We start from the raw sequence: 23,558 nt of genomic DNA on the forward strand, positions 1-23,558 counted from the left end.
ATTTTTTAAAAACCCATGTTATTTCTTTATTTTTCTATTGTTTTTCAAAAAAGGATCATCGGTGCCACGCACTTCCACCCCACCGCAGGTTCACGGATCAAGACTAGGTAAGCCCTCCTTTCTTTCTTTTTACTTAAAATCAGTCTATAAACAAAACAAAAAAAAGAAGAAAAAAAATACGAATCAAAAGAAAGTTACAGGAAGAAGAATGAAAAATCACCTTTCAAACCTTAGACCAGATTTTTGATTTACTTCCGACAGGAAGAAGAATGAAAAATCACCTTTCAAACCTTAGACCAGATTTTTGATTTACTTCCGATTTTTCTCTATAATTTCTACCAGTGTACTTATATCATCAGCCAAAAAAAAAAAACCCCTTTTACAATGTTTAGAATGGCTTTTATAGCCTAGAAAACAAATAAAATCTTCTATTGGTTGCTATCTGTTTGTTTCCTGTTACAGGTGTTGTTGCGGATATCTCGGAAGCACGAGGTGTGACAAAAGGGACTGCTGGTAGCGCACGTCTCGGAGGTGCGGTGGATGGTGGAGGCACGTACGATGTGGGGATTGGGGTATTGAGGTGAATTTTGTTTTGGTTTTGGGCTGTTTTGGGTTATATGATTGGGCTAGTGGTTAATGGGTTTGATTAGTGGGCTAGGCAAAGAAAATTGGTCCAACACTTATTTTCTTAAAAAGATGACTTACAAATCGAAGAAAATCTATTATAATATTTTTTAACAAATATATTTATGCTGTGTTTGTTTTACAAAGAACAACTTTTAAAAAATAATTTTAGGAAAATTTGTCAAACAACTGAAAATATTTTGCACTTTATAAACTTTTTCAGAAATCAATTTCCAGATGATGTTTTCAGTGAAACAAACGTGACATTTTATTAAGTCTTTTACTGAGTTGGTTTCATAAGTAAACCGTACACCAACTCAATTGTGAAATTACTAAATTATTCTCTCATATACAAATTAAATTATATTTTTACGAGAGTATTTTTATTTTTTTTATATATAATAAATTAATAAAAATTGATTATAATGAGACTTGAACACAAAACATCATGCATAATAAATATTTAACTTTACCACTATAACCAAATTTTTTTTAATAACAGCTGACTTTCATTAATAAGCAAAGGTAGAAAAGTTAAGAGACTTAAAACGTTCCAACAACAAAAAGTAAATTTTCGAGAAAGCCAAAAGAAAATTAAAAGCAAACAACAATTCCAAAAACCAGAAAACTAAAGAAAACCTTAAACACAGACCTCTCCTCTCTTGCAGAACGAAACGTTCGAAGCCAGTTGAAATCCTCTTTGAGATTGGTTAATGGGTTGTTTACATGCAGCATTAATTGATTTTTATATCAACTCTTGATAAATATATTTGTTATATAATTTTTCACACTTTCATTGTTGTACCATAAGGGATAAAATTAAAATTTGAAATGAGTAAACTACATCCAATATCACTAAATTATTAGTAAATTTATATTTTAGTCATTAAATTTAAAAAATTATAAAATGATCATTAAATTAATTTGAAAGCTTTTTTTTAAGTCATTGAACTATTAAAATAATTTACGGACCATTTTTATAATTTTTTAAAGTTAAATAACCAAAACATAAATATACTAATAATTCAGTGACATTTGATGCAGTTTATCCTCATAAAATTTGGGTGATCACTCCAAACCCGGTGCCTTCGCCTTGTTCAAATGGTTTTAGTGGCTTTGGAATAATCTATTCGGTTATTTTTGTAGATTGATTTTATTTGAATTATTATTTAATTAATAAAATGTTTTTATTTAAATTTAATTATTAAAAATAAATATTAAATACTTTAAATAATAAAACAGACTTTTAAATGTAATCGCACCCAAAATAGAATTAAAATTAAGTATAAATATATATATTCTATTCCTGCTTATGCCAGCCATGGACAGTTCACTTTGCATATAAATGCCCTGAAGATAGCTACAAATTAGGAGTAATATATTAAAAAATCGCAAATAGATATATTTTTGGCTATTATTGATCCCTACTTGATTTGACAATATTAACTTTTTTATATATTAACTACCCATCTGTGCTCATTCCTTTGATCAGATCACCATCATCATCTTGTAATAAAAATCGATCATGGCTGTGACCATCAAGCGAGCGGCCCTTATCGTTGCCGGTCTTGGCGTCTTATCATTCATATTGGGAGTCATAGCCGAAATCAAAAAGCCAGAAGCTGGAATCCCAATTCCTGGTAAAGGTGTGGTTATATGCAAGTATCCAAAGGATCCCTCCCTGGCCCTGGGCTATCTATCGGTTGCATTTCTGATGCTATCGACTATCGCTGGGCTATTGGTCTCTGTTTTACCCTTACAAAGGGAATCTGTTCCACACTCTGTCCTCTTTCAAAGCGCCAGTTTCTTTGTCTTCTTCAACATTGCCTTGTAACCCACTGCTCTCTCTGTCCATCATCATTATTATTATGTGATTCAATGATTTCCTTAATTATGTATGGCAGGTTTACAAGTGGGGTAGCAGCCACACTGCTGTTGTGGCCAACGATCACGGAGCACCTTCACTTGATTCGCAATGTTCATCACAATCCCACCACCACATGCCCTACTGCTAAGACTGGACTCCTTGGTGGTGGTGCCTTTGTATCCCTGGATTCAGCCCTCTTCTGGTTAGTTGCCCTTATGTTGGCTGATAATGCCCGACATGATCACTTTTATGATGTTGAAAAACACAGTAAAGCTCAGGTTCTCCCAGATGGCTGCTGATTACCATGTCAATAGGGGTGCTGTGTAATGTAGTTCATGCCTCATCAACACCCAAATATCTGTCCCCAACTATCTTTATCTTTATCTTTCTGTATATGGTTTACACTTTGTTCCTATTTCACAGTATTTCTTCAGAAAAGGAAAAATTAAATTTCACCTTCTTTTACTTCTAAATCTTAAATTCTACACTTTGATTATGATAATTATTTATTATATTTGGATCATTCAGCATTAACGCCACTTAAATTAGGAAATAATATTTGAAACACAAAGCATAACACGTGGTAAATATTTTTGGTAAAAAAAAACACGTTAATAATTAAAAGTTATTTGATTTTTTAGAATCAAAATATCTTTTATATTTTTTTTTAATTCATGAAATTTAATTTTTAATAATTATTGATTATCTCTCTTAACAATATTAACTATAAAATTCTAACATCAATTCTTTTATACCAATGTAATTTATTTTTACTTAATCTACTTCACACGTTGTTTCCTTTTAACTCTCATAAAAGAAAAGTGAAAAACAAAATTCAATTACTTTATTTAATTTATTTGACGTGTATGATGTGAACTTTAACCTCTTAGAATCTTTCTTTTTATTTTGATATTATATCTCTTTTGTAAATAAATTGAAATTACCATACAAAACAGGGTCAATTAGAAAGAAAATATCGGTTTTAAAATATATTTATTAAAGTTAATTTTTTTTCTCAAATTTAGAGAAAGAGCCAGATTTTAAAGAGAGAAACACAAAAAACGGGGCTAACATGAACGCTTTCTACAAAACGCGTTTTCTTTTTTTGGTTATACGGTTAAATGTTAACGGTTTTGCTCTTGAGTCGTTGGTTAGATTCTTCTCCAATTCACATTTATATTTTTTTTTATGTTTTTTAAATTTATTTTAAATTTTTAATTAATATTTTTAACTAATAAATATGTTGTTTTCAAGTTTTTTTAATTTATCTTTTTAATTAATAACCTTTTATTCATATAAATAAAATAATAAATATGTAATTATATAATAAAAATGTATATTATATATATCATTATGTTAAAAATATTTTAGTTAATAACTCCTTTATTTATATATATAATAAAAATTAATTTTAATTTTGTAATATTAAAATTTACCATACCCACAATGTAGATGAAAAAAATGATATTTGAAACATTTTACATATAAAAATAATAATGATATTTGAAATAATTATTTGATTTTATAGTATTAGAAATCACCATACCACAATGTAGGTGGAGAAAATAAATATTTAATATATAAAAAATTATATATAAAGAAAAAATAGATCAAACAAATTAGTTTAAAATAAAATATATTTAACATAGTGATAAATATAAAAAATTGTATAATTTCATTATATAATTGCATATTTATTATTTTATTTATATAAATAAAAGATTATAAATTAAAATATGAATTAAAAAATTGAAAACAATATATTTATTAATTAAAAATAAAAAAATAGAAAATATAAATGTGAGTAGGAAAGGAATCAAACCCAAAACTTAATAGCAAAGTCACTAATATTTAACCATCTAATAAAAAAAACTCATTTTGTAAAAAGTGTTTTTTGACATGTCAGCTTAAAATGCTTACTATAAAAAATATTTTTTATTTCTCTTTTCAAAATCGATTTATTTCTATGCTCCGAGTTTGATATTGTATTATATTTACAGTCCAAAAAGTCCTTCAAATGTCCAATAGATCCGTCAACCCACCTATTACTTAATTGATAAACATGCTGGTATATGTTATTTTCATAATATCATTTATTTCCAATGTCACATCACTTAACCATTTCAACCTTTGTGGCCCAATTTCAATTTTAATTTATTGCATTTTTGTGTAGTTTTGATTTTTGAGTTGTCTTCATATTTTTGCTTCCAGGCCTTGAAATACCATGTTGGAATCTAAAACTTCACCATCAAAATGGAATTGACAATTCCTTTAATATTTTAATTAAAATAAATTAATTAATCTTTATATCATGGTCTTGGATTGATATGAAAATTCTATTAATATTACATGCAAGATTTGTAAAGCAAACAATCACCTTTACCTTATCAATTCATATATATATATTATGAAACAATTGTCGTGAATGTATGTAGTTAAGGACAATCATTCAACATATTAAGAAAACATGTGGATTGTTTGTAAAGAATAATCATCAAAGGGAAAGTGTTGTAGTACATGGAGATTGCATGTCATGAATGACAAGATACATAAAAGAACTATTAGTATGTTTTATGGGGATTCATATACTCATATATTATGAAAATAAATCATCTTCCTTTATTTATGTAATTCATGTATGTATTTTCGTACATTGAATTTTGAAATGTAGTACGTCGTCTATGACCAATATTGCAATTTTGTCTATTCTTGGCTCAGTTATTTGATTTAGGCTACCACAAGTGCACAAAAAGGAGAATCTCATTGCTCTTCTGCTGCTGTTAAATGATGTAATTTTAGTAAATTATATTACATAATTAAATTACATTAAAGATTATTTTGAAAATTTGAATTATGTTAAGTTGCAAGTTTGATTTTAGTAGATTATTTTGAATAATTTTAATTTTCAAAGTTATAGAAGTGTCATTTTAGTACATGCTAAATATGGATTCTCATATTTTTATTTGGATAAAAAAATTGAGTTCGTATTTAAGTTACATTGGGCTTGAATAGAAAAAAAGGTAATAGATATTTGTATATATTTGATTCAAATTTGATTCAATTTAACCCACGAACGAGTGTACGTTCAATGGTGGAATGTGACACTAAATTTGGGGTCTCACTAAAAGTTTTAAGATTTAATTAATTTTTTCAAATTAAAAATTTCAAATTTTTTATAAAACTTAATTATAATTTTTAGATTGTTGAGGGAGCCTAAGTAAAAATTTAAAAGATTTAAAGAGTTTTTCAAAATTTTGAGAATGGCAAGCCCTTCTAAAACACATGTATTTTTTAATTAATTCGAATGATTGTCCGTGGTTTTGCAGTAATCTATTGGGTTATTTATCTAATTCGTATCAAATCAAATTTGAGAAAAAAATTCAATTTAAATTGAATGGTTATTTAATTAATAAAATAGTTTTTTTCTTAAATTGAATTCTTCATAATTAAAAAATAATATTAATATTTTAAATAATAAAACAAATTTTCCAATCAAATCATAACTAAAATAAAGTAAAATTGTTTATTTAGAGCTTATCACCACTCTTAACAATAGAAAAAAAAATAGTAGATAATATTTTGATTTAAACTTAAAAAGCAATCAAAGTTATTGCAACTACTAATATTAATAAAAAGATAAAGAATATAATCGGGATTATTTTTCTATTAAATAGACATTAATTGAATTTTACTAATTTAATTAGGGTTTCACTTCCTCTTCCTATAAATAGATAACACTATTACTATTATTATTCTGCTTGAAAATAGTAAGAATTTATTTCTAAGTATAAATTCTATTTTTCGAGAATAACAATTGTCGAAACCCTTTTTTTTTTGAAAAAGAGTCGACTTTTATTTAAAAATGAAAATAGAGTTACCACCAATATTTTTTTATTAGGTGTGATCGGATCACCTAGTAATTTGGTCGTTTTAATAAAGTGTTTCCATTTACTAAAACGTTGATTTTTTTTGTCTACGAAATTCGAAAAAACGGGTCCGGAAGTTGGTTACGTGCGAGGAAGGGTTACCACCCTCGTCACACTCAAAATTGGTATCTAATCGATTAATTAATGTCTAAATATCGAAAATTGAAATTTTGAAATGATTTTTAAATACGATGCCATTTTTTTATCAATGATCATTTTAAAAATGCTTGAATTGGATTGAAACAAGCTTCAAAGGCCCACTTGTCCCGAGATAACAAAATGTCGCATCCCGTAAGTTAGAATGCGACGTTGGAATCCTCGAGAACAAGTTTGCCTTTAATTTTTTATCAAAAACTTCATGTACTTTGAAATCTAAAAGGATATTTGGCTATTTTGGTTTAACAAGAAAATCGAAACCCCGTAAGTTAGGGTACGATTTCTCGGATTCCCAAAATGCGAAATATTGCATTATTTTGAAAATTTCTTTTTGGATGATACCGAGTGCAACACTTAACGATGTGCGTTTATTTTATTTAGAGTAAGATAAAACAACCTATTATGGATATGAAAAACATGACTTTTGAAATGGTTTTAATGAAACGAGAATGAATAATGATATTGAACATGGCATAATAATTTGCGAATAGAATATTACAATAATGAATCATAATGACATGACAATACGAATAAACGTATTGCAAAACACATTGTGGCAATAATCACACCACAAGTTATTTTGATATCAACATTAATAATCAACGATAATTTTAAATGAATAATATATAAAAAAGGTTTAAAATAGATACTAAAAAAACAATTTAAAGTAAATAGTATAAAACAATTTAAAATCATTAATATAATATGTGAAAAATAAATTTTAAAATAAATAATATATAAAAATATATGTATAAAACAATTTAATATAAATAATATATGAAATCTTAAAGTAAATAATAATAAAAAGGTTTACAATAAATAATAAAAAGGATTTAAAATAGTTAACATATAAAATAGTATAACTAAATAACATATAAGAAATAAATAATATATATACGAAATGGTTTAAAATAAAAAGGGATATAAAAATTTCAAAATAAATAATATGTATGATAGTTTAGAATAAATAATATATATAAAAGTTAAAATGAATAATAGTTTAAAATATATAATATGTAAAAAAATTAAATTAAATAACGATAAAACGATTTAAAATAAATAATATAAGAAAACAAACTTAAAATAAATAATAAGACAGTTTCTAAAAACTGAATAAATAAATTAATTAATTAATTAAACAGACTAGGACTAGGCTGAAATTAAAGTGAAATTCGGGGTACAAGTTGTAAAATAAAAAGGCTAATAAGGATCAAAATAAGACGGACTGAAACAAGCGGGGACCTAATGGAAAAATAACCCAATATTCAGACACGCATCCGTTTCCCAGAGCTCAGTGTGCCAGGGATCAAATCGAAACACACGAGAAATATGTAGCCAAATTCATAAAAACAAATAAAGTAAATAAAGGGCCAGATTGTAACGCATCACAAAGGCCGAGGGACCAAGGGGATAAATATCCCAAAAGGAAAAAACATGCGGGTCCCCCTGGAGCGGATCGGGTCGCGCTCGGACATGCCCTAAACGACATCGTTTCAACGCTGGGGTCTCTTATGCAAAACGTCACTGTTTTGCCTGGCTATTTAAACAAGTTTTTTATTTTAAATTTTTTTTCCATTTCTTGTTCCTTTTCTACAAAAATTCAGAGAGCACCCCCCTCTCCCTATTTTTCTCTACTAGGGTTTTATAACCTATGATTGCGTCGTCGCCAGACTGCCGTGACTCCACTATGGGCGGTGGTCGGAGTCATGTAAAAATGGGGTTTTTAACCCCTTTTTAAAATCCTTTGAAGGCCGAATCTCCTCTCCCCAAGAAAAACGCAAGAAAAGGACCCCCGATCCCCTCTTAGTCTGATTTCGGTGTGGGGGAAGGGTTCCCGATGACGAGATCGCGGGGTAGTTTAGGTAAGTCTTTTCTTTCTTTTTATTTTTTTCGCTTTTTATACTTAAAATAAATTTGCAAAAAATAAAATAACAAAAAGAAACAAGAAAATAAAAGAAACAAAAAGATCAAACAACAACCTTTCCAAATTTCTATTCTGCGTTTTGATTTACTGATGTGTGTAAAAAATTATAAAGGGATTTATTTCGGCTTTTATAGCCGGATACAAGATCTGTTTTTGTCTATATTTGTTTTGTTTTCTGCCATTTTTGTCCTTTTCTTCATTGTTTGTACTGCTTGCGTGTAGATTTTTTGGTCTTTGTCTTGTAGGTGTCAGAGAAGCATCAGAGGCGTGAGAGGCCGACAATGGCGTGCGGGGCGGGCCTTGCTGACGTACAACGTGTAACGCCCCCTAACCCCGAACTATTGCTGGACAGAGTTTCAAGACATTACCGGACATATCAGATAACTTACGAATAATTCACAAATAAAATAATATTCATAGTATAATTTAATAACTAAGTCCTTATAATGAACTCTTGAAGTCTAAAACATGTAGTAAAAGTGAAACGGGACTCATTCAAGTACTCCAGAATTTTTTTCTTTTTTTTTTAAATTTCGACAGCATTTCTACTTATTTTTACATAAAACCCCTTGCAAATTAAATCGTATCCATTTCAAACATAACCAATTCAACCAACTCATTTCACATACTCATTTTCTATTCTAAATATCTTCTAATCAAACTCAATCAATATAATATCAATTTAAATTTATCAATGTACTAATTAAATTGAAATGGATAAACTTTTTTCCATTATAATTCTTAGACTTGTAATACTAACATTTTAACTATTAATATTCAAAACATAATAACCTTTATACACATCCTATGTGCATGCCACATTACTAAAAGAAAATATGCATCACCAAAAGTTTGCTGAAGTCGAGTCTGGCTTTGGATGTTGGTTTAGTACTTGACTTCTACAACCAGAATTCTCTTCGGATTTAATCCTCGACGATCTTTTCTTTCCCTTTTTGGGTCGATGCTTCAGACTCGATATTAGCTATTAAAACTTCAAACCTTAAAACCCTAGTTTTTCCTTTAATTTTTCTTTTCTTCTTTCTTCCTGTAGCTTTCGAATGCTTTTCTGCTTTCTTTCCTTTTTTTCTTTTGTTTTGTTTCTATTTATTTTATGCTTTATTTCTTTTTACTTTATTTAATTTATATTATATTTAATTAATAAATATCTATTTAATAGCAATTCTATATATAACAATTGTACAGACACATGTTTTACATTTGTCCAATATCATCACCCTACATTTGTCATAATTTTATTTAATTATCACATAAAAATCTTATTTTATAATTATTTAATTAATAAATACCTCTTAATTTTAATAATAATAAATAATAAATATCTACTAATTTAAATAAAATTTACAATTGTATAAATATTATCATTACATATGTATATTTTTATCACCTTACACTTGTCATAATCATACTCTATTTAACATATAAAAATCTTATGATATAATTATCTTAAATTAATGAATATTATTTTATAACTAAAATAATTTATTTACGTAATTATATTCCAACAAAAAAAAATCTTAGATTTTTGTTTAATCTTTGCCGCCTCACCTTTTACTTATGGCAGAATTTCCATTTCGATCCTTTATATTTTTTTTAATCTATAATTCAACTTTTACCCCTTATTCTATTTAGCCCTTTTTACTAATTACTCTAAATTGAGCTAATTTCACTTAATTAAAACCTAATTAAACACACTACTAGACTTATAATTATTCCTAATAAATATTTACGGATTCGGTTTACTAAGACGAAGGCCCGATAATGTCCTTTTTCGATGTCCACGGATTTTGGGTCATTACACGACGCGCATAGGGTTTTTTTTCTCTGCTTACTAATGTTTGGGCTGTATTGGGCTATTAGGGTTTTGGTTATTTGGGCCTTGATAATTTGGGTTGGTTTGGTTTTAGTTTGGGTTAGAGATTTGGGTCATTGTTTTTTAATATTGGCCTTGTACTAGACATTTGGACTTTGGGTTATTATTTGTTTTTTTGGTTTTTATATTTGTAATTTGGGTCTTGGGCCCAGGCCAAAATTGGCCTATTGCAACAATTCTATCGGTTTCTATAAGAGAGAGATTAACTTTCCTACAAATTTGAAATCGTTCGAACCCACAATCGAAGTAGTTCGTGATACGAGAATAGTGGAAAAAACTATTCTGTTGAAAGTCAGGAACGTCAAGGATTCGTCTTGCACAAAGCACAAGTATTTTTCAAGAAAAAGTTTATTGCTATAAATATCACAAACCACTCGGTTTTCAAATTTTATTTTTTCGCTTTGCAAGAAAATTGTTTTCAAACCGAATTTTTTTCAACCGTCAATAACATTAGCATTATTATGAACTAAACAATTCAATACAAGATTTAGTCATAACCATTTCATTTTTATCTATTCATGTCATAGGCTTAAATTCATACATTGTCATAATTAGCAAATCTAAATGAACATATCATGTTAACATTCTACTTTAAATGATGCATACATTACCATTTCAATTCATATGTCAAATTTCATATAGTATCTTAATTTGAAACTCAATTTATACATTTCATGCCATACTTTCTAATGACAAAATACAATCACTTTCATTGCACATTTGCAATTCTGTCTGTTGGATCTGGTGCCCTGAGTGTAGTATATTCGTTTGTAAACTTATAAAATTTTTCGAATAGATTTAATAACAAAACAAATTCATTGATTACATTAATATACTTTGTTGATTGTCCTCATATGGTTTTTACACGCAAAGCAAAATGGAAGCAAATGTTGCTCATTGATTGTCTAATGTTTAAACTAATACAAAGCGATATTACGTGGTCGGATTGTAATATGGAAAGACAACTTATATTAGTAGACAAACCTAAACATGTCTTTAGTTTAATTAGAAATGAGAAAACCAATTGAAAGACTAGTATGTCTTCTATCAAGTCCAATTAGGGAGATGCTTTGTCTTGGGCACCGGAGCGGATGACTCCTAGAAGATAGAGACATATGTGATTGACTGGACTGACAATACATTGGATTGGATCCAAAAAAATAGATCTTGAATCCGTTTATGAATTTATTCATTTGTGACATTCATAGTGTGGCATACCTAGATCCTAAGTGGATGACGGGTTATGTATGCATGATTCGTACATTTTGATGTAAGTAAAAACCTGAGTTCGAATAGAAAAGGAACCGAAAGCTGGTGCGATGGGTGTAAAACCTCTACAGTTTGTAGCGTCATTTACATTTACAGTGGAATTCATAATCCAAAGCATGGGTAAATGATATCATCTCATTGGCATTACATGGTTGATGAAAGTAAACGTGGTTACAGGTCATTTGTCTTTGTGATGGATAACTTGATCACTATTTGATGTGATTGACATTTTAATGAAGAAAGATGTAACGATTATCATGAGATAAAATAGGATCATATTAATGAAGAAAGATGTAACGATTATCATGAGATAAAATAGGATCATATTGGGAGAACGATATTATACCAAAGATATTAAGGATATCTTATGATACAATCCGCCTCAGGTGAGTCGATTCGTATGCGAGTTTGCTCGATCGTCTACGAAGAAGTATCATTCGATTTGTTCAAAGGATGTTTTAAGTGAATAATGGTGAAAGCTATGTAAAAAAGGTTCAAAGATGGGCCTATGGATATGAAGTTTATGTAGGTTCGGTTATAGAAAAATAATAAAAGATAGAGATAAATATAGTAATTGGATAACAAACAACGGATGTGAAGTGAAGTAATGGTTCGATTATGATGAAACGAAAGGATGGAATGGAATGGAATGAAAATGATCTAAAAAAACAAACATAAACCAATATTAGAAAATATTGACCCAAATGCTTATAAGTTTTCAATATGGTCAGATGGAGAATAGGAGAACCTCGACCAGCTACTTAGCAAAGTAGGAACCTTGGTATAAGGGTGAACGCCACACTATTTGATAGTGATAAGTTCAGCATAAGAAGAAGGCAGGTTGACTCCACTAGTGACCTAGATAAGCCAACGAGTTCTTCAACGAAATATGAGAGAAAGAAATCTCACAAATTTCATATAAGTTCAATAATGTTTTAAATTAAGCAAAAAAAAGATCCCTTTACAAAGGCTGATTTCACTTATTTATAGTGCTAAAATAGGCTAGCTGAATGGTCACAAACATTCAACTTAATGTGCAATTAAAAAATGAAATTTAATTCAAGTCTTTTCACATTCTTGAGCTAAATAACTCCATCCTTGAATTCACTTTAAGTCAGTTGAATGAATGACTTTAAGTGCTTGAAAAATGACTCTTGAGTTAGCCCTTGGTCAGCCGAATGGACACCATCTTCTTAATCAGCTTCTTAATGATGTTTGAATGCTTGAAATAACCTTTGAAATGGCAAAAACGGATGGTAGTGGAAAGGTTGCTGCCAAAATTAATTTGGATGATAAAATGCTCCTTAAACCTCCTTAAAATGATGTATAAAACATCCCTTGTAACAACCACTTCATTTGTAACTGAAAACGACTTAAAAAGTCACTTTATTTAATGTGTAACAGCCCTTGTAATGTAACGGTTACGACTTGAAAAGACTCCTGCAATAAATACATTAAAATGAGCTTATTAAACACATGTAAACACTTACTAAACATAACACACATTAATACTTAACTTAGGTAAATGAACTATGCATCAATTATTCCAGCAACTAGTTAATTAAAGAAACATCATCAAATAAACTTGACTCATGCATCAATAAATAATCCTAGGAACTAGATTAATTAAGAGCAACACTTGTTAAATGAAGTTCAACAAATACACTTATTAATTAAACTAAGATGCGTTGAATAAATGTCCAGCAACTCATTTATTAAATTAAGATGCTTAAATGCATGGTTTGAAATGCAAACTAAATGAACAAATGAGTATTTAATGCAAGACTTAATTTAATGATGCTGACTTATACTAACATGGGAGTTACATAATGCATGACTTTATTAAATGCAGAACACATAATGCATGTCATAATTAAAATATGTAGATCAATAATACATGACATTAACTAAAGATGCATTTAATTAAACAAGACATAATTAAAGACTAAAGTATTGGGCTGGATTGAGCTCAAATGAGCTGAATTTGAACTAGACGGAGCTCGTGGAGCTAGAAACTAACTGGGATCAGCTTGCCAGCAATGCAAAGCTCAACTAAGAAGACTTGACTGACAGGGTTCACTGGGCGCGCTCGCATTATTCCCCCCTCTTTTAGGCGACTTGTCCTCAAGTCGGGCTGTTCATCTATTGGAAAATATTTCCTCTCGTTCAGCTTTCCTCGATCGAATGGGATGGAAGATATCACACAATCCTGGAAATGGTTTATCATTGGACAAGAAAGCACATCACCATCATAGATAAGTAACAGAAGGTTAAAACAACAAAAACCTAAAGATAAACCAAATGCTAAGCAAAAACCTAATTTTATTTTGCCAAAATGACTTACCAATTTTGACAATGAAAAGTGCAAAGTATTCAAATCCAAATAGCTCTTATAGAATGTAGTCCAAAGATCATATGGCAATAATTTCAATTGGGCAAAGCAAACATACTTCAATTTATTGAAAATTTTCATTATTCCATCAAGGCAAACATGTGGATTCAATTGGATAAAATGGTACTTAGTCATGAATATTTGCAAAAAGTTAAGCATACTAATCCACATCCAAAACTTTTCAATATGTTTATTCGAAAACAGGAATTCATGTGATTGTACACGCAAGGTGTACCATGGCCAACATCTTTCAATCATTTGATTACCAACATAATTTGTGTTAACATTATGTTCATTATCACATTCTAACACGAACAGATTATTACAAGGCCAAGGAGAAAAATCAACCACATCAAGATCCAAATAAGGTTCAAACATTAATGTATCACAAAGATTTGTAACTTTATTCGAATTAAGTAAAAATGTTCGAATATTTTCTAAAACTTTACCTTGACGGCCTTTAAGAGAAGAAATCTCATGAACAGTTTTACCTTTTTCAATCATAACAAATCTTCTCTCTTCAGAAAGGTAATGTAAAAAAAACCTTTTACTTCGATCAATTTGAATGAACAATGAGGCACCACGACATCTCATGCTTTTCGAAGGGTGGAATTCAAAAAAATGAGAGGGGTTAGTATTAACAAAAACAATGGGCTTAAATGGAAAAGATAAATCATAATTGGAATTTAATTCAAGTCCCATAGCATAAGTCGACCTTACCTTGTCAAAATGAAACAAAACCTTTATGTGTGGCCAAGCAAAATGATTAGAGAACAAATCAAAATTGGAAACCAAATCATTGAATTTCATTTCCTTAACAAAAGTTCGAACACCAAGCAAACATAAGTTGAATGCAAAAGATGCAAAATACTTAAATGTTCCATAAAATAAATCTACGTAACATATGCCAGGCTTGAACACACGTACTTGATCATGAATTCCAACAGGCAACATGTTAGAAGAATATATAATCAACTCAGCACATGACTAAATTCCACTCGAGCAATCAAAGAAGTGGTAAACATACAACTTTTCAAATGTTCGAGTCCATCACATGATTCAAACCTTACTCGATCAATCAGGAGCGTAGAGTTGGCAATACTAGGCAGACTAATAAGCAAAGAACTATGCTTCAAGAACCTCAATTAGGAATACAAATCAAGACATGGAGAGTTCGCACAAAAATTTAAGGATTTAACTTGAAGATAAAAATCAATCGGATGAAATGTTTCATGCAAAAACCTATCGCAAATCAACTGATCAGACATGTTTAAACAGAAAGGTTTAACACATGAATTCAAAGATTTTATGCGTTCAAAGACGTCAAAACTTTTAAGTGAAAAAATTTTATCACAAACATTCGCAATTTGCAAAAGCTGACCAATCCAAAAGAATCAACAGAATTGCCATTATAAGATATGTCATAGGAAATGCTTTTCATGACATTTTTCAAAACAAGAGCATTAACTCTAAAAGATAGATAATGACTAGCCAAGTCAAAAGATGCAAGTCTTTCAGGAATTAAATTATCAAAATCTTTATGAGCAACTTTGAAATCACACAGCCTTGATTCAATACACAAAGAATTCTTACCTTCCTTACCTTTGTTCACAGGTGTATAGTTGTCATTCACGTACTTACCTTTCTCGAATAACCAAAAACATCTCTCGTTTGGAAGGTAGTGAAGCTGGAATTAGTCGTACAATACTTTAGGAACCTGAAAAGTTACATCACAAGAAGATCGAACAGGTGGGTTAGTGGAAACAATCCTTACTTGCTCACTTTATTTTTCACTTGATTCTTTTTTCTCGAGATCTCCCGTTTCTTTTTCCTCAATCTCTTTTTCCACTCGTTGTTCTTGTTCAACTTCTTTTTCTCTCTCAAACTCTTTTTCATTCTCCGTTTCAATTTCTTTTTCAATCTCATTTTCACTCTCTTTTTGTTCTTTTTCTTTTTCATCGGCTTTTTCAATGACTTTCTCGAGCTCTTTCAAGAATCTCTCATTTTCTCTCTTACTCGCCTCTTGCCTCTCTTTTATTTCTTTTTCTTTTTCTTCTTTTGATTTTCTCATTTTCTTTTCACAAGAAGATACAAAGGAATCATAAAAACAATAATTTTGTTCAAAAGAAGGAAAATTATTTGCATAAGAATCTTGATCAATGCTTCGTGAAAAATACTCCGAGTAGGATTTCTTTGAAGATCGGAAAGAGGTATGCCTATCTCTTCGGATGTCATCTTGGACGGGTTTAAAATCGCGGTTAGACTCTCGTCGTCTTGAATTCCTTGGTGAAAAGAAATCTTGATTGAAATCTCTTGGTCTCAAAGTCGATGATGAATTGGAATCACAATGGAAATCTTTTCTCGAATGATCATTGAATGTATGTCTTCGTGATATTCTTGATTCCACTTTCTGACTTGAAGACATTTGTTCCTGTTGGTCTCTTTTCTTCACACGGTCTAATCTCTCGTGCAATGTATCGAATTTAGAATTCACCATTCTACGCATTTCTTGCACCAAATATTGGAACTCTAATTCAGTAAATTCTTCACAAGACATATTTGATTGCTGAAAAGAAATTTATTAAGTAAAAACAAAAATTAAATTCCTCACAACAAAATCCTCACAATTTCACTCGAAAAGAAAAATTAATGGTTTGCACTTACGCTCGTGTTTACACTCGTTTGGCTTTTACCACCACTCGAATGTACTCACTCACTCGTGCCTTTTACCTCTCAAACTTTCTCTCGCAGTATCGTATTCGGACTCACCAAGGCCTTATCGTAGCTTATGGGTCGGTTTCAAATGGTTTAACAAAGGATTATGATGAGGGATTAAGGGTTGGCTGGAAGAAAATGGAAATGGTTTTGAAGGGTGGCGTTAGGGTAAGGGGTGAATGGTAGAAAATGAACGTACCTGATCGGGATGACAAGAAACGTATCAATACAAAGAGAATAAAATTTAACACACTTTTTTTGAATTTTTTTTACTTACGAACTAACTTCAGGTGATGCTACGAACGTTGGTACTCCTTGTTTTAATAGCTCTGATACAAATGAAACGATCCGCCTCAGGGTGAGTTGATTCGTATGCGAGTTTGCCCGATTGCCTACGAAGAAGTATCGTTCGATTTGTTCAAAGGATGTTTTAAGTGAATAATGGCGGAAGCTATGTAAAAAGGGTTCAAAAGAGGGTTTATGGATATGAAGTTTATGTAGGTTCAGTTATAGAAAAATAATAAAAGATGGAGGTAAATATAGTAATTGGATAACAAACAATAGATGTGAAGTGAATTAATGGTTCAATTATGATGAAACGAAAGGATGGAATAGAATGGAATGAAAATGATCTCAAAAACAAACATGAACCAATATTAGAAAATATTGACCCAAATGCTTATAAGTTTTCAAGGTGGTCGGATGGAGAATAGGAGAACTTCGACCCGTTACTTAGCAAAGTAGGAACCTTGGTATAAGGGTGAACGCCACACTATTTGATAGTGATAAGTTCAAGATAAGAAGAAGGCAGGTTGACGCCACTAGTGACCTAGATAAGCCAACGAGTTCTTCAATGAAATATGAGAGAAAGAAATCTCACAAATTTCATATAAGTTCAATAATGTTCTAAATTAAGCAAAAAAAGATCCCTTTACAAAGGCTGATTTCACCTATTTATAGTGCTAAAATAGGCTAGTTGAATGGTCACAAACATTCAACTTAATGTGCCAATTAAAAACTGAAATTTAATTCAAGTCTTTTCACATTCTTGAGCCACATAACTCCATCCTTGAATTCACTTTAATTCAGTTGAACGAATGACTTTAAGTTCTTGAAAAATGACTCTTGAGTTAGCCTTGGTCAGCCGAATGGACACCATCTTCTTAATCAGTTTCTTAATGATGTTTGAATGCTTGAAATAACCTTTGAAATGGAAAAAATAGCTGGTAGTGGAAAGGTTGCTACCAAAATTAATTTGGATGATAAAATTCTCCTTAAACCTCCTTAAAATGATGTATAAAACATCCCTTGTAACAGCCACTTCATTTGTAACCAAAAATGACTTAAAAAGTCACTTTATTTAATGTGTAACAGCCCTTGTAATGTAACGGTTTTGACTTGAAAAGACTCCCGCAATAAATACATTAAAATTAGCTTATTAAACACATGTAAACACTTATTAAACATAACACACATTAATACTTAACTTAGGTAAATGAACTATGCATCAATTATTCCAGCAACTAGTTAATTAAAGAAACATCATTAAGTAAACTTGACTCATGCATCAATAAATAATCCTAGGAACTAGATTAATTAAGAGCAACACTTATTAAATGAAGTTCAACAAATACACTTATTAATTAAACTAAGATGAGTTAAATAAATGTCCAGCAACTCATTTATTAAACTAAGATGCTTAAATGCATGGTTTGAAATGCAAACTAAATGAACAAATGAGTACTTAATGCAAGACTTAATTTAATGATGTTGACTTATACTAACATGGGAGTTACATAATGCATGACTTTATTAAATACAGAACACATAATGCATGTTATAATTAAAATATGTAGATCAATAATGCATGACATTAACTAAAGATGCATTTAATTAAACTAGACATAATTAAAGACTAAAGTATTGAGCTGGATCGAGCTCAAATGAGCTGAATTTGAACTAGACGGAGCTCGTGGAGCTGGAAACGAACTAGGATCAGCTTGCCAGCAATGCAAGGCTCGACTAAGAAGACTTGACTGACGGGGTTCGCTGGGCGCGCTCGCATCATCTTATGAGGGTAACACACTTATGACAAGGTCATTGGATGAGTACTAATTGAGTTGCTTTTGTAATGATATGCTGTTGAGGAGAGCTCAGTCATGATACTATAGTCGAATGACTTTGTGACAAAACAAATTTATAATCAATAGGTGAAAAGCTGGAACTTAATTATATATCATTTGAGCCTCAATTACATATGTCCAATCGGTCCATTCTTTAGCTTGTTGAAACAAAAAATGAATTGCATGTTGAATCAAATGAACAGAAATAAATAGAAATGGTAAAATGGAGAAATAAAAAACATCTGGAAATTATTAAGGTTTTCTCAAAAAAGAAAATGAAAATAATAAATGAATTCATTTAGAAATGAGTAAGGATTTCTCATAAATGATCGAAGATTGAGTTTATATTTTTGAGCTATTTTAAAGCCCAAAAATGAAAATGAACCACACGATCATGGTGAACAAGTTGAATGATGAAATATTAAATATATTTTCAAAAATTTTATCAGGAGTAAAATCATTACAATTTTATCGAGGGTAAAATTGGGATGAGAAATTTATTTAATATAAATATTGAAGCTTATTTTAGGAAATAAAAAATAGAATCGGGTTAGATCAAATTACAAAGTACTGAGACAAAAAATCTGGAAAGTACTTATAATTAGATCCGATGTGAGAGATGCCCAAAATCCCCTTATAGAACATGAAGGGGCAACCCTAGTAGGAATGCTAGGGGTGTGCTGCCCACCCTAATCCTACTCTAAATAGAAAGCGTTTTTCTATTTGAAATAAACTTCTCTAATTTCATAAGGGCTCTACCTTCTCTCCTTATAAATAGATGGCATCGATAGAACTATTTACACAACTTTCAGATATTGTTATTCTGCCTGAAATAAAGAGACTTTTATTCTCTAAGAATTAAATATATTTTTCGAAATAACGATTCTGTCGATTTCTATTTGAGAAGAGAAATTTTGTTTTCGCCCCAAAAGAAAAGAAAACTATTTCTATTTTTTGTGTTTGATTTGAATCGTTCAAGCCCATACTCGAAGCAATTCATGGCACGAGAATAGTAAAGAATATTGTTTGGTTGAAAGTCGGGAACGACAAGGATTTGTCTACCCAAACAAGATGTAAATTCCGCACTTGTGGCTTCTATGGGATTTCTTATAATTTGGATATACTATTTTAGGGTCAATCTATTAGGTTTTAATTTTTCACTATGCAAGAAAATCATTTTCAAAATCGGATTTTTTCCAACATTTGCATCCCGGATTACCCGACAACGATGACTATTAGAACATGTACATTTTACCACTCCGGGTTTTCCGACAATGATGGCTTCTAATTATTATACATGACCCTATAACATGTTAATTATATCCAACTCTACTCGAATAGCTAATAGGATAACCAATATTTCAATTTTATATTATAAACCAATTCAATATCATAATACCATACCATTTCCATCAACAATTCATATCACATATCACATGTCATTTAGCAATACATATCATACTCATTGCATGTAATTTCCACACTCTGATTTTGGTAAGTTTGATCCCATTAAGGTTTAAGGAGGACTAGTTGGAAATGAACATGTTTAGATCACATTGTATGTAATTTCCATGACCACATTGTATGTAATTTCCATACCACACATCCATACTTGATCTATGTCATTTGGTTGTGTTAATATATGTTATCAGGGATGGATTTAGTTACGATATATGTAACAAAAATCATCTTGGTTTTATGTTAATATAATTAATAGACGGGATTATTTGGAATACCTCTTGGATATGATAGTAAGGTTTTGAGTTCATAAGGTTATATAATGACAAGTAATTATAAGGTAATCAATATATATATATGTGGTCCAAGTGGGAGATTGTTGGAAAAATATGGACATCACATGTATAATAGGCATAATTACATGTTATTATTTACTATCATAAAATATTAGCTCAAATTAAAAGTGATCTAATTTGGTTAAGGTTTATTGGGCTTTAGTTATTAAATAAAGTATGAGTCAAATATGTGTAGATACCCTAGTAACTAATTTCTAATTGATGATGGGCTGATTAGATATTAGGGTTAATGTGTGAAAGTTATATATTAGGGTTATGGTCCTCAAATTACACATATCGATAACTTTTCTAATATCCCATATTTGGAAAATAGAGAGTCACCTTCTCAAAATTGCTTGTGTGTTAATTTGGAAGATTAAAACTATAAGATTCGAAGATTTCAAAAAATTGATTAATTCAGTTACGTTTCAGCATCTAATTTTATTTTTGATGATTTTACATTACAAATCTGAGATAATAAATTTTATACTAGATCTTATTTTTACGGTTTTAATAAATGTTGCTCTAACACTTTCCCTACTAGGCTTGGCGTATGGAAAAGAAGATGCCTAACCAACCCTCACTGTGAGATATGCGGAAAAGCAGAGGAAACAATTGAACATTTACTTTTGAATTGGGTTAGAGCTATTTGGTTCAAAGCCTATCTAGGGTTGAGAATCTAAAGAGTGTATTAGTACTTTTGATGTTTGGTTCACTCAAATCATAGGGGCTTTGGGTAAACATATAAGGGGAGAAGAATTAACTATTAGAATTGTATACACTACCTGCCTGGTATATGGAAGAAGAGATGTGAAAAAGTGATGCAAGATAAAAATGAGGATGTCTGGTCTACGATTAAGAAAATAAATATAGCAGTTATTTTGTGATTTTTTTAGTAGGAATAATTTCTTACAATCAACTAGATCGGTGAATATTAGGGAGCAAGTAGTTATATTTTTACATATAAATATAATTGGTCATAATGTAAGGTTTCGAGTGATTGGATCTAGATATTATAGATCAACTGAGACAATTCATCGTTGCTTTAGGGTTGTATTGAGAGCTATTTTGAAATTGTATAAGCTAGTTATTTGATTACCTAATGAGTTAGCTCCTAGTTAAATCAGAAACAATCAGAGGTTTTATCCTTATTTTAAAGATTGTATTGGAGCATTAGATGGAACTTATGTTCGTGCATCCGTTCCACTTAGCATTCAAGGAAGATTTCATAGCCGTAAGGGGGGACGACACAAATTGTATTGGCGGCCATTACATTTGATTTGAAATTTTCTTATGTTCTAGCTGGTTGGAAAGGTAGTGCACATGATTCTCATATTTTAAGTGATGCACTTTCACGCCCAAGAGGATTAAGAATTCCGGAAGGTAAGAATTATAAAACATTAAATATCAAATAGTTCTAGTAAGCTCATAATTTATTAGTAATAATTATGTTTTGTCAAATTATAGGTAAATATTATCTTGCTGATGCTAGATATGACATTCGAAATGGATATATTACCCCATATCGTGGTGTTCGATATCATTTAAAAGAGTTTAGTGCCCAGGGCCTGAAAATGCAAAGGAACTCTTTAATCTTCGTCATTCATCATTGCGAATCACTATTGAATGTGTTTTTGGGATTTTGAAGAAATTTCGTGTATTAGATGCTGAACCATTTTGGAAATTTCAAACTCAAGTAGATATAGTTTTGGCTTGTTGTATCATTCATAATCATATAATGGGAGTTGATCCTAGTGATTTACTTAATCAAGGATTATACGAGGAGCTTGAGTTTGATTTGATAATACCAACTCTTACGGAACGAGAAGAAAGAGAAGAAGCAAGATAATGGTCTGCTAAGAGAGACGAAATTGCACAAACTATGTAGATTGATTATATGGCTAGAAATATTAGGTAGGTTTAGGGCTTAAGGTTGTTGGTTTTTATGTTATGTATGTTTTAGTATTAAAATTGGTTTTTTTTTGTTAATGTTAGTTGGATAATAATATTGAAATTTTAGTTTGTTGGATTTTGAAATTATTATGTCTTGAATTTGTTCGATATTGATTATGTTTTAAGCTTGTTAGATATTGAATTTATTATGTTTTAAGGTTGTTGGATATTTAAATGATTGATAATGACAATTATTAATGTAGAATGGGTAATAGCAACAAAAAAGGGACCTCCAAGAAATTCAGGTGGACAAAACCGATGGAACGTCTTTTTCTTGAAATTCTAGCAGAGGAAGCCCAAAAAAGAAATAAGCCTTCTAATACTTTCAAAACAGTTTCTATTAATCGAGTTGTCGAAGCTATTTCAGAAAGATTTCAAGTCCAATGCGATGCGAAGCATGTGGAAAATCATTTGAGGACTGTAAAAAAACAGTGGCAGATTATATGCACAATTCGGGGTGAAAGTGATAGAGCGACATACGATGTAGCAGTGATGGTAATATATGTATGTATATGTTAAGTATATTTCAATTGTTTTTTACTTGCTATTCTAATTGTGTATAATATCTAATAGGCACACAAGAAGTATGAACCATTTCTGAATAAAAGCATTGATCATTATGATGAAATGGCTTTAGTTGTTGGCAAAGATATGGCAATAGGGAGTTTTGCCAGAACATTTGCTGACATAGATTTGGATGATGGTGACCAAGATTCAGTGCCTATAGACTGCGACAATGAAGAGACTGAAGAGGTAAGAACAAAAGTATCTTCATCTGGCACATCCAAACATAAAAGAAAAAATGCTCAAGAAAGTGTCGTTGATGAACAAATTAAATTTGTGGGTAAACAACTTGGCAAAATTACTAATGCTTTGGAATAACTTACTGCGGATAAAACACCACATCTTTACGAAGAAGTGATGT

At 30.3% G+C, this 23,558-nt stretch overlaps 1 protein-coding gene across 1 annotated transcript; it reads left to right on the forward strand.

The window, feature by feature from the left end:
• LOC121203647 (uncharacterized) lies at positions 1-2,956 on the forward strand. The gene is made up of 4 exons (XM_041114291.1): positions 1-107; positions 463-580; positions 2,117-2,454; positions 2,529-2,956. The coding sequence occupies exons 3-4, from the start codon at positions 2,150-2,152 to the stop codon at positions 2,788-2,790; spliced, it is 567 nt and encodes a 188-aa protein (XP_040970225.1). The 5' UTR covers positions 1-107; positions 463-580; positions 2,117-2,149; the 3' UTR covers positions 2,791-2,956.
• Positions 2,957-23,558: the final 20,602 nt, after the last annotated feature.

This window comes from Gossypium hirsutum, chromosome A05 (assembly GCF_007990345.1).
Source record: "Gossypium hirsutum isolate 1008001.06 chromosome A05, Gossypium_hirsutum_v2.1, whole genome shotgun sequence".
Taxonomy (NCBI): Eukaryota; Viridiplantae; Streptophyta; class Magnoliopsida; order Malvales; family Malvaceae; genus Gossypium; species Gossypium hirsutum.